At 36.0% G+C, this 12,565-nt stretch overlaps 1 protein-coding gene across 1 annotated transcript in view; it reads right to left on the bottom strand.

Moving 5' to 3' along the window:
• The window catches only part of LOC122808262, a 116,569-nt gene that overhangs the window by 65,087 nt on the left and 38,917 nt on the right, over window positions 1–12,565 (bottom strand). The window contains exon 2 of the mRNA XM_044079225.1: window positions 11,428–12,198. Within this exon, the coding sequence (XP_043935160.1) occupies window positions 11,428–12,198 (771 nt within the window). The remainder of the gene's footprint in view (window positions 1–11,427; window positions 12,199–12,565) is intronic.

The following is a 12,565-nucleotide window of genomic DNA, read 5'->3' as shown; positions in this document are numbered from 1 at the left end:
TTTCTTGGGGATAGAGTGCTGACAACCTCAGATACATCCAGACACTTGAATTCTTACTTCAGTCCTCAGACACGCTCTTCATAATGTACTTGTTCTATAGATGTGTGCTTTAATGCATGATTCCTTTTCAGGCCACTTAGTGTTCTATTCTATTCTATTCTATTCTATTATACTATACTATACTATACTATACTATACTATACTATACTATACTATATTATATTATATTATATTAAAGCAATAACCAATGACGTGTTGTGGTATATTAAAGATTTACCAATGGTTGGTGTGGTTTAATCATGAGGGCGAAGCCCGAGTGATTAAATACAGCCAGCCATGGGTAAATTTCAATATACCACAACTACAGAGTCAGTTATTGCTATTATACAATGACATTATTTAAAAAAAAAATACTTACTTTTCTTAAATAATGTCTTTGTATAACGGCACATTACTGTTCTTCCACTGGTTGTGGTATACTGCTTCCCTGTTTTGATGTACCGAGCATTAGTACGGGCCTTGCGTCCCACTCATACCCAAAACATCAATGCTTACAAACGGAAGCAATGGAGACAAGAAATTCTCCATTGCTCCATTTTTTTTTGTTTGTTTAAAAAAAATATTTTGAGGACTTTATACCAACAGAAAAAAGTCCGGGTGACCGGACCTTTTTTCCATTGGTATATTGTAGGATTTACAATGGGCACACTGGCCAATCAGCATGCACATTTTGGAATATTAATGGTGGTTATTGTATAATTAAGCAATAACCCACATCTGGGTGTGGGTAATGCTAGATTTACCCATGGTGAGTGTGGTTTGGTCACAAGGGTGAAGCCTGAGTGGCCAAACAAAGACAACAGTGGGTAAATCTAGCATTACCCACACACAGATGTGGGTTATTGCTATTATACAATGACATTATTTTAGAAAAAAAATACTTACATTTCTTAAATAATGTCCTTGTATAACAGCGCTGTGCTGTCCTTCTACCTCTGGCTATCTCCTCCTTGCCATATCTGATGTACTGCGCATGCATTTGGAACTTGCATTCCCATGCATAGCCAGTACATCAGTGCTTGGGAAAGTAAGTGGTGCATTACTGTTCTTCTGCTTGTTGTGGCATACTGCTTCCCTGTTTTGATGTACTGAGCATGTGTATGGAACTTGCATCCCATGCATACCAAATATATCAATGCTTACAAACGGAAGCAATGGAGAAAAGAAAGTCTCCATTGCTCCGTTGTTTTTTTTTTTTTTTGTTTAAAAAAATATTTTGAGGACTTTATACCAATGGAAAAAAGTCCGGGTGACAGGATTTACAATGGGCACACTGGCCAATCAGCGTGCACATTTTGGAATATTAATGGGGGTTATTGTATAATTAAGCAATAACCCACGTCTGGGTGTGGGTAATGCTAGATTTACCCACAGTTGGTGTGGTTTGGTCACGAGGACAAAGCCTGAGTGGCCAAATAAAGACAATAGTGGGTAAATCTTTCATTACCCACACCCAGACGTGGGTTATTGCTATTATACAATGACATTATTTTAGGTGCAGTTCAATTGAAATCTGCATTGCGATCTGCCTGTGGGTATGTTGGCAGTTCTCACATATTAACAAGAACTAAACTTTTGCTTTGCATGCTGGCTTGGGGAATTAGGTGAATTTAAAGCATTAACTATATATATAGACTTGACAATGGAAAAACTATACTATCTTTTTATCAATGGATTTGCATTTGACATTTCTTGTGTTTCTGTGTTTCTTGTGCAGCTTGTAAAGTTCTACTTTGTAGATATTTAAGTAATAGTTTCCTTATTCCTCTCAGAATCAATTTACTATCAGAAGAAACTAAAATAATACTGCCGTTTAATAAAGTTTCCTTATGCAGAAACGTGGTAAGTTGTCAGTAATATTTTTTACTATATCTTTACATGGGATAATTCATTGCTTCCTGCAAACCAGGTTCATTGTTGTTCTTTGCTTGAATGCATGCTGTGCAATAAAATGAATGTATTACTCTGCCACCTTTAGTCTCCTGTTATTTACTTGTTCACTTTTGTTAGGGTGTCTAGACATCTAATCAATTGGATTTTCATCTCCTTTTCTAAACATCAAAGGCTAGGAATGTAATGTTAAATGAGATCTGTTTATCCTTAGAAATAGGTTTGATCAAAGATTATTGTAAATAATTTCTAGTGCCTTGGAATTGGCTATATGGGTATAATTGTGTTGGTATCCTTACAACAACTGCTCGAGCTTAAGCTGCTTGAAATCCAGGATCTTACAGCCAGGGGCTTGAGTGGCTGATTCCCCGACTAGCAAGCAGCTACTCAAACTCAAACGTTAGTTCAGGCCACAGCTGCTACAGCAGTCACCAGCAATGAATTGCTCGTTATATGGAACTTGTAGGTGGGAAAGGAAAATGGTTAGGGAGGCTTTAGGCTTAGGGAGGGGAAGGGGATTTTATATGTAGGCAATGACCTGGAGTTAGCAGTAGGTTAGGGGGAGGGGTGAGGTATTTTAGGTTTAAAGAGCAATCAGGAGTTGGCTCATTGTTAGGGTTAGCATCGGGAGAGGGAGTTTAGGTTTAAGGAGTTATTTTGAGGGTTAGGATCAGGGTTTTTGGAGGGAGAGTTAGCTTTAGTGGTAATGCATAGGAATCGGACTTTTTAGGATTAGAACACTTGCCAGTGAGAATGAATGGCAGCAAAGAGTGTCTCAAGCCAATGAGGCAGACCTATTGTGTCCATTCAAATAAATACTGAATTTTCACTACTTCATAATATTGCCAACACCTCTTTTCCATTCTGTTACCAATATTTCCTGTGTCTGTCAAAACTTTTCTTGTGTACATTATCGGTTTTCAACAGTTTTCTCAGCTGCCCCTATTTTGGAGGAGTACTTCCATTTTAATGCCTGATTTACCCCTTCACACAATTTTGTGAATCCCCCTCATCAGATCTGATTTTGAAGTTATCTAGTTCACAGAAAACTGCACTACATAACCAGCATACTAGTGCCACCAGTAATTTAAATAAAAAAGAAACAGATTTTACATTTCCCATTAAAAAAGCAAAATAAATTACCTTGTGTGGTTGAATTTTGTGGTTTATGTAATTAAAATCTACAGATTCTACACTGCTTCTTTGATAATGTGTTTGTATTTTCCATCATTTTGTCAGTTTTTATATGTGTTTCTAACTAGTATCTCACATTCCTACTGGTTTTATGCTAATAAAATGTCAAGAGTTTTGTCTTTGTTCTTATTTTCAATGTCTGCAGGATGAGAAGTCTTTGTAATAATCATAATACTTTTTTGTCAGTATGATACCTAGATCCATTTGAGATAGTATTTGGTATAAATTCAGTTTATTTGCTTGGATCCATGTAAGCTGCAGCCTTCTTTAATACTTAGCAGTTTTTAACTTTAATAAGGATTTGTCATGTGTTGGCATCCATAGTCATGATTAGCTTTTAATTCTTAACATTCTGCTTGATTTAATACTGGTAGAAGCATTCTTTGTAAACCAAGCATTAAAATTTCATATGCCCCATAAGTGTCTAATGACAGTAGTAGTGATACATTTTGATTGTTTTTATCCACTTTGATTACAAGGTAGTATTTGGTTTGAAAATATAAACCCATAAAATTCAGTATTGTGCTTAATGATTCCAAACTTGTACTGTCTGGGAGTTAGAAAGAAGAAGAAGTTTTGGTTAGTTTTTGTTAGCTCATTTTCCTCCAGCCTCGGAAATAGTGCTTTCAACCTAAAGTCATGCTCATCTTGTAATAATAATAATATTGTTTGTTAACCAGTTATGTCTACTGGACACGCAGTCCCTTTTCAGGGGACACCTAAGAATAATATCTAGTTAAGTGTCATTCTCAAGATCACACAGTAGTAAGTAAGGTCTGAGGGAGTCAAATTCTGTATCACAAGAACTACAGCCCACAGCCATAACCTCTGCACCAACTGCCAGGCTCAAAACTCCATTGTTTCATAAGCAAAATGTCTCTAAGATTCACCATTACTTACAACATTTACTGTATCATATTCTGAAATGGCTATTCAATTATATTTATACTAAAAATACTCACATCTTCATTCCCTCACATTATTAGTAAAAGTCATAATGTCCCTACTGTGAAGTCTAGTTGGATAAAATCTTTAGCACCTTTTACATTTAAGATTATACACTTTTAGCAGCTGCCAAGGGCCTCTTTTTTGCATCTTCTCAGTTACTTGGTATTGGTATATGACTGTTAATGAATCCCAGTGTATAGATCCGCTGAGTCTGTCGGTAATGTCTGCATCTTCAAGTTCTTTTTGCTTCACTGTCTGTTATATGTAAAGGTGCTTTTCTTTATATTTGACTTAGAGGTCTTCATGAACTGTATATGTAACTTGACTTGGAAAATGTTAAGTTTCCAATGCCATTGAACATATCACCATATACTTTCTGCAACTTGTTTGCAGATAATTTATGCTTTAATGCTTTGATAAGTTCCAGTTCCTCAGCAACTATATAACTAAACTGCAAGTTTCCAGTCCCATAAGCAACACTGCATTTCAGTCAAGTTTTTGTTATGTTTGCTAATATTTTTGAACAAATCCCTCTTCTGCTTTTCTGGAAAAGGATATGTACACATTAGAATTAATAAAGATGGTTAATGATTTTATTGAGTGAAAATGAAACATTTTGCTTTGGACACTATGATCATACAGAATCAATAGAGAATTTTAAAATGATAGCGGGAACATGACCTATGGAATTGCATTGCTGAGCAGAAAATAAGACAGAGATGTTTAGTAAGGAAGAAAATGACGGTAATTCTAGTTTCACTTTCATGCAGTAAAATCCCTTTGTTTATGAGCTCAGTTTTATCAGGTGCACATAATTTTGAAATGCATGCATTTGCATACCAGATTACTTTGGTAACTACTGAATTGCATACAAATTTTGTTGCAAGGGTTGATTTTGGGGAAGGATCTTTGTAAACAAAGCTGTTTTGTGCTCATCCATGAATGGAAGCTAAAAAAATGGCATTTTTGTTTTGTTAAACTTGACCTTCTTCCTCATGTCCAGCAACAATGAAATGTGTATCCTGTTGTGCATTAATATTATAATAAAAAGATTGCATTTCATTGCTTGCTAATTTTGAAGGTTATTAATTAAATGTTTTAGTCTCATGTTTTTATTTTGATTACATATTAACAGTAGTAGTGATATCTTTCCAACATTTAGTGTTAACTTTATTATTCTTTAAAGGCAGAAATGTTTATGTATGTATGTATGTATATATGTATGTAACCAAACGTATTTATGTATGTATGTATTTATTTATTTATTTAGTTGTTTATTTATTTTCATTGTTTATTGATTTGTTTGTTAACAAAGTGAGTGAGATGTTATAAAATCCATTTCAGCTACTACCTTGGCCAATTGGCATAAGTACACTTACAAAAGGTCTACATAAACATATCATGATAACAAATATTGTATAAATGGTATATATAGACATATCAAAGACATATGTACCCAAGCTATGGCGTTCAGCCTACATTCTTCCTCTCCACAAAGGTGGCAAAAATACTGACATCTCAAACTTCCGGCCTATTGCTCTGCTCTCTCCAATCTCCAAAATCTTAGAAAAATGTATCCATCTCCAACTTATGCTTTTCCTAACCCAAAACCAAGTCCTAACATCTACCCAGCATGGCTTCCGCCCTGGCCATAGCACCATAACTGCTCTACTCTCCTTCTTAGAAACTGTTAACCAACCCCGAGATTCAGGACATTTAGTTTCCACAGTTCTTCTCGACCTTTCTAAAGCTTTTGACACTGTTCCCATAAACACCTTATCTATCATCTCTCAGACCTACATCTTGCACCAAATACTGTATCCTGGTTCTCTAGCTACCTGTCAGATAGATCTCAGACAGTCAAATGGAAGAGCACCACCTCCTCCTTTCTTCCTACCCCAACTGGCGGCCCTTAAGGGTCCATCCTCGGACCTATGTTTTTTAACATCTTTATCAATAACCTTCACTCTGCTATTCCTGATGCCAAGATTATTCAATATGCAGATGATGCTACGATAGTCTGCTCTGCCTCAAACCTCCCTGAACTACTGACTAAAACCCAAACCTGTCTCTAAATGCAAATAAATCTAAAATTCTACTATTCCCTCCCTCCAAGACTTTCTCTTTTGACAAAAATTAATTTAAAGTCCTTAGACATTCAAACTCTCCCATTGAAGTAGTTGCCTTTGCAAAACTTCTTGGCATTACTATTGATGAACATCTCAAGTTCAACATCCCAACAAAATATAAAGAAAACCCACCAAAAGCTAGGAATGCTTTATAGGAACAACCTCTTTCTCTCAAACTCTACTAGACTTACTTTAGCTACTACTTATCTCCTTCCATTCCTGTTATATAGAGCCCCCCTTCTAACTAACCTGACCACCACCACCTCTAAACTGAAAAACTGCTATAACAAAATCTCCACCCATCACTGCCATACCCTTAATTCTCTAAACTGGCTACAACTCCCTAATTACCTAGACTACCTCCAACTTACCACAGCACACAGATTTGTATTTTACCCAAATATATGGCCAGCTCTAACAAACATCCTTCCCCCCTACATCCCCAATAGACCTCTTAGATTTGAAAATCAAAACCTAATTACTGTCCACAAACCAAAAAGACCTGCTGGCCATCTTCTCCTCTCTTTCTCACTAGGCAAAAAAGTGAATTCTCTCCCATCCACTCTTAGGACAATAACTAACTCAGAAAACTTTAAAACCCAGCTTTTCACTTACTTGTACTCCAAATGAAAATGCACCTGCTTTCACCATGTCTAATTCTTTCTAAAAACTGCCATAAGGAGGTGTTACTCTTAGGCTCTTAATCTTTCTAACATCCCAACAACTATTTCCCTGAGCTGTCTCGAGCTCTCTGTAATTGCTTCTCAAGATACTATATCTACTTTGTAAATATTGTAAATTGCTTCTTATGTCAAATGAATGCATGTAAAGTGTTTCCTTACTTTAATCAATTGTTATGTATAATGTTTCTACACTTCAATTGTTATGAAGGTATTTCTCAAATGAATCTCTACAGTACAGCCTTCCAGATACATCAAAATTATCTTTGTCGACTAAGCCTGATACAGAATGTACATTCATGTAAACTGTGCTTTACTTTTGTAACTTACTTATTTTTGTATCTTTAATGTTTATGTTATATTGGAGCTTTTCTCCCAGGGTCTCCACTGAAAACAGGCACTCATGGGCCCAGTGGACTACCCCGGTCACCAAACTGGAATAAATAAATAAATAAATTAATTAATTAATATATACATTGGAAACACAAAATGATGACACACCTACTAATGAAAATAAGCTGCAAATACCATACAAAAGTAGGATACTGGTGATTACGCTGCAGGTATTATCACGAATGTGGATGGTACAAAATCCAAAAGATATATATAGATGTGCTACTATTCTGCCATTATGCATAGTGAAAGAAATAGATTACAAACTTGTAACAATCAAATGTAGAGAGCTGAGTGTGGAAAAAGTTCAGATAAGGTGAGTTAGTTAATGTAAGCTATGATTAACAATGGCAGGTAGAGCAAAATATTTAGTTGTAACTGCTGATTTTATATAAGACTCTCAAATCTTGAAGGAAGGCACATTTGTACTTTCCTTTAAGATGATGCAGTTTTTTCCTGAAAAGTTGGATTGTTTAAATTGTAATTTATTTGGTAGGCTGTTCTAGCATGCTGGAGCTAGTTTAGTAAAAGATCTTTCACAGGCACAGAAGACAATTGGCCTTTTCATTTTGAGGCTGTCATTGTTTCTCAAAAATTACATTTATTCTTGAAATTTAATTTATTTGTAAGAAAAGGACAATACCCTTTGTCAAGCAGTTTGAATGCTATTGATTTTCAAAGATAGTTTCACCTGGCAAGAATTGAAAGTCATTTGACTTTTTGTATAGAAAGAAAGTGGTGTTCTGTATTGCTGGAAAGACGCTGTAATCAAATTGCTTTGTTTTCAGCTCTTTGTATGATGTTAGCATTGTGGGATAACAGTGACACTGTGATAGGCCAATCATGTTCTATTCTGGGAATTAATATATTAATACCTAGAGTACAATGGACATTGTGAATAATAAAATGGGGTACATTGTAGGGTAGTTTTGAGTCTGTAGAACTTTCTTGATACTTGCTTAACATGATTCTGAAAGGTGAAAGAGAATTTTGGAAATCATGTGAGTATCTTTCTTCACTAGTATTGCCTAGCTGAATTCCAGTGGAGTCCATAATATTTAATAATCAATTTTTTAGAGTTATGTTCAGCAGTACAAAAAGTATAACTGAAGACTTTGATGCAAAGATTTTTAAAATCTGGGGCATGCTTAAGTCAAGGCCTTCACAACAGGTTTTGTGTTTGGAATTAATTCAAACTATATTTTAAATAATTAACATATTATACTGGTTGAAAGCAACATTGCAGCAGACTTGGTTTTGTTGGAGTATCCACAAATCTAGGTTGTAGTGATTTGTTTCAACATCCCCTGAATGAGTTAGTTGCAGTATTGCATAGCAGAGTTTTGATAGAGCAGTGAGTTTTGTTATAACACTTAGAAGGTTTTGCAGGAGTAGAATTTGCAATATAAGCTGTTTTATACTGACACGTGAGCTTGATGGTATGGTCTGTAAACTGAAGATGTAGCCTTATGGGGATTCTGGTTCTTCCACATGAGCAGTGAAGTGGCACTGTAACAGTAATATACAGAGAGTTAAAGCAACTCTAAATGTGGTGAAGCATCATGCTGTTTTAAAATGCAGGATTATGTACATTAATATTGCTTTAAGTGAGAACAGCTGTATGTCTAGAACATTGTAAAATATAAAGTTTAATGAGGGGGGGGGGTGATCCAATTGCCAGGTAGTGCTGGAAGAAGTAGAAACAAGACTTTAGAAAGGATGAATAGAAGGCAGGTGATTCTGTGGGTATTAAGTCCATGTGGCACCTACACTCTATAGTGAAAAACAGTTAAACTCTCTATACTCTTTACACTAGTTAACAATGTAGTGTTATATAGTAAACACAGTTATCTGCCATCTAGGCAAAGTGAGAGAAATGATGATGCATCTTAGCTACATGGTTGTTAGACGGACCTAGTTATTGAAATAGCTCATTACTGACTATCTGTCTCATACCAAGAGATTAGTTATACTAAGAAGTAGCTACAGCCTATCTGCCACCTAGTCATAGGAAATAACATTAAATACTTGTCGCCTCACAGTAAGACGCTGTTCGGTTCGATTCTCAGCTAGAGTGTCTTCTGTGTGGAGACATGCGTGAATGGGCGTACCTTCATTGAAGGTTGTCCGTCAGGGCTGGTAACTCGGCACGTAAAAAAATCAACTACCAATAATTAGCCGACCGGAGTTCTGCTGTGGCGACCCCTAACCGGGGTTAAGTCGAAAGACACAACAACTGGCAATTTATCTGCCAGTTGCACAACAAGTTGACTGACTGACAAATTGAATAAGGGAATGGATTATGGATATGTACAGAATAAGTTCATAAAATACTGTAATGCATAAGTATAGCCTAAATGCATAAAACACTTATAGTCTAACTTCCACTTTTATTTATTTAGTTAACATTTGTTTACCAGGAAAGTCTGACTTGGAATGAGCCAATTTTCAGAGGAGGCCTGGGAGAAGCGCTCCAGATGCATGTTTTTGTAATGCTCACTTAGATTGAAAAGAAAGAGAGGAAAGTGACATAGTCATAATGCTGTTATCCAAACTGCCACTGTGGTTGTGAGGGAAATGATGAATATGGTCCAGCCTGACTATCAGTTAGGCTGTGCAATCTAAAGGATCAAGTCAAAGAAGGAAAGTAAATAATAGAGAGAGAAATATTTGAAGTAAATTTGTCTGGCAGATGGGTTGAATAAAGGAGAGGATAGAGAGGATACGATAAGCATAGTTAAGTCTGTGTGCAAGCCAGCTGAGTGAGAAGCTGACAACTTGTTAGCATACAACCAAATATCTAGAGTGGGATGTAGATGAATGCCTCAGGTTATATGCACAGGCGGTTCAAAGTAGCACATCAACCAGCATGTTTCTTAGCGGAGGCCAGAATGCACACAGGAATCAAATACATGCATGGAGAAAACATGGGAAAACATGTAAACTTAAGAAATGCAGTGATCAGTGATGAAGACTGAACTCCAGACCCTGCAACTGTAAAAGGAGAGAACCTTCTTATTTAGCTGTCATTTCACGTGATTAGCTGGCTAGCATACTGATGACCCCAGGGCTCCTTTGTAAGCCTAGCCATGCTTCCCAAGGTGAGAATCATACCCTGTACCTTGTGTCTGTGAGACAAGCACCTTAATCATTATATCAGCCCCTAAATAACTAAAACTCTAGTTGCGTCAAGTCTATATCACCACAGATGGGACTTGAACCAACAACATTTGACTTAGAAAGTCAATGCCTTATTCATTAGGCCATATTTTGCCAACTGAATGTGTGCTTAGTTTTCATTGTTGAGATTTAATTCTGCCAATATAATACGTCACTGACAACTTGGAATAAAGTTCTGATGCAAGCTCCCTTTTTTGTCTGCATTACAAATCTTGTCACAAGTCAAACCTCTGTTTACGTCGCCAGTGGCTATGTCCATGTTCCAACTCGTATCATTTTATTTATTTATTTATGTATTTATATTGGTTTACCGAGGTAGTGCACTGATCAATATTGACTAAATTCAGGCTCAGTCAAGAATTAGTTGGTCAATGGGCTTATGTCCTGAAAAAGTAGACTAAACAAACATACTGTACTGCATCAAATTAACTGGCTTATATATGATTTACATAATTGCAAATGGATGTGCAAAGCTGATATATAAATAAACTTGAAAGGGCACTTTCATTCATGGAAATAATAATTTGCTGCTTTCTTTCAATGTCAAAATCATGTGCAGCAATTAAGCTCTTTGGTTTTGACTGTAAAATCCTAGGAAATTACCAGAATACAATTTGTGTAAATAATAAATGCTCAAAACACTTCAGTTTTAGTGCAATTATAGTAAATTAATAAAACATTAGTTTCTCATGTCTTTTTTATTTGGATTCAGGAATTCAGAATGCTTCATTTAGAAGAAAAACTGTGATTTCTAATACTTCAGATACCATAAACTAGTATGAATTCAAAGTCATTTTCCTACCTCCTAAAAGAGGTACTATCTTAGCATTTAGGTTTATGTTAGGTATGTAGTATTTTTTGATTAGGTGTACAAAATCATATCCTGTTTGAAAATGCCTTAATTTTCAGACTAATTCTATATCTGATTTTTTTAGGTCATCTTTGGCAGCTACTCAACATATAGGTGCACAGAGACAAGACAATTCTTTTGTACTCATTTCTGAAATTACGGTTAAATACTCCATAAATAATTCCATTCAGAGAGCTATTAAAGTAGGCCATAAAATAACTTATTACAGTCACCCAATCAGCAATTCTTGGTACCTTCCCTGGGGGACTAAATCCAACTGCTAAAAGAATTACAGTAAAGGGGCCCCAACAAACTGCAAAAAGAAAAAAGACTGCAAACATGGTAAAAAAGTTTCTAACTTCATTAAATTTCAGCTTTTGTTTGTTATCCCGCCTGACCCGATACTTGGCTTGAATGACCAAAATCCAAATCCTCATGTAGCAAAACATGACAATAGATATTGGAATTATAAATTGACAGGATGCCAAAGCAAGGTTCAAGGACAGGTTTATGTTCAAACTGAATACACATGAGTACACGCGTGAGTCATACTGTACAACATCAGTTGACGTGAGAGGAAGCAACATAACAACACTTAGTGTCCATGTCAGGAAAACATAGCAGTAGGTATTCTTTATGCTGTATATCTTATCGTATTTAGAACTGTGGCAAATGCAGAAGTATCTATTGACTGCTATTGCCAGAATATTGTATACAGATCCAGAGAGACCAAGAGCCATAATGGTTGAAGACACCTTGCATTGGACATGACCCAGGGACCATCTCTTCTGTAGGATAGCAATTGCCATCAGTGGATAAGGATACACTGCTACAATCAGATCTGCTGCAGATAAGCTGATGACGAAGACATTACCTGCAAGCAGGAACATAAAGTTTAATTAGATATTTTTCAAACAAGTGTTCCAGTGTCAGTTAAACATTTCAACTGCATTACCAGAGACAACAATACCCATTATATTATGTGAAGCATTTATTTACAAGCTGGTATAATACAAGAAATCCAGCTTTTGTTCATTTCTATCTACGTATTTCTTTTTTTATTTGGGGGGGGGATGGGAATATCAGTGTCAACAGAGAAGGAAAAGAAATACTGGCACTTGAGGGCAAAAGTGAAGAAAGCAGATAGGAAAGTCTGAAATAGGGTGATAATGTATATGAGAAGTGCAAAGGTGGATCTAATGAATACGTTAGTAGCAAACATTAATATAGGATACAATTAC

Source organism: Protopterus annectens, chromosome 8.part0 (genome assembly GCF_019279795.1).
Source record: "Protopterus annectens isolate FY-2018-M chromosome 8.part0, PAN1.0, whole genome shotgun sequence".
Classification (NCBI taxonomy): Eukaryota; Metazoa; Chordata; order Ceratodontiformes; family Protopteridae; genus Protopterus; species Protopterus annectens.
This window is presented reverse-complemented; position numbering and strand designations above follow the sequence as displayed.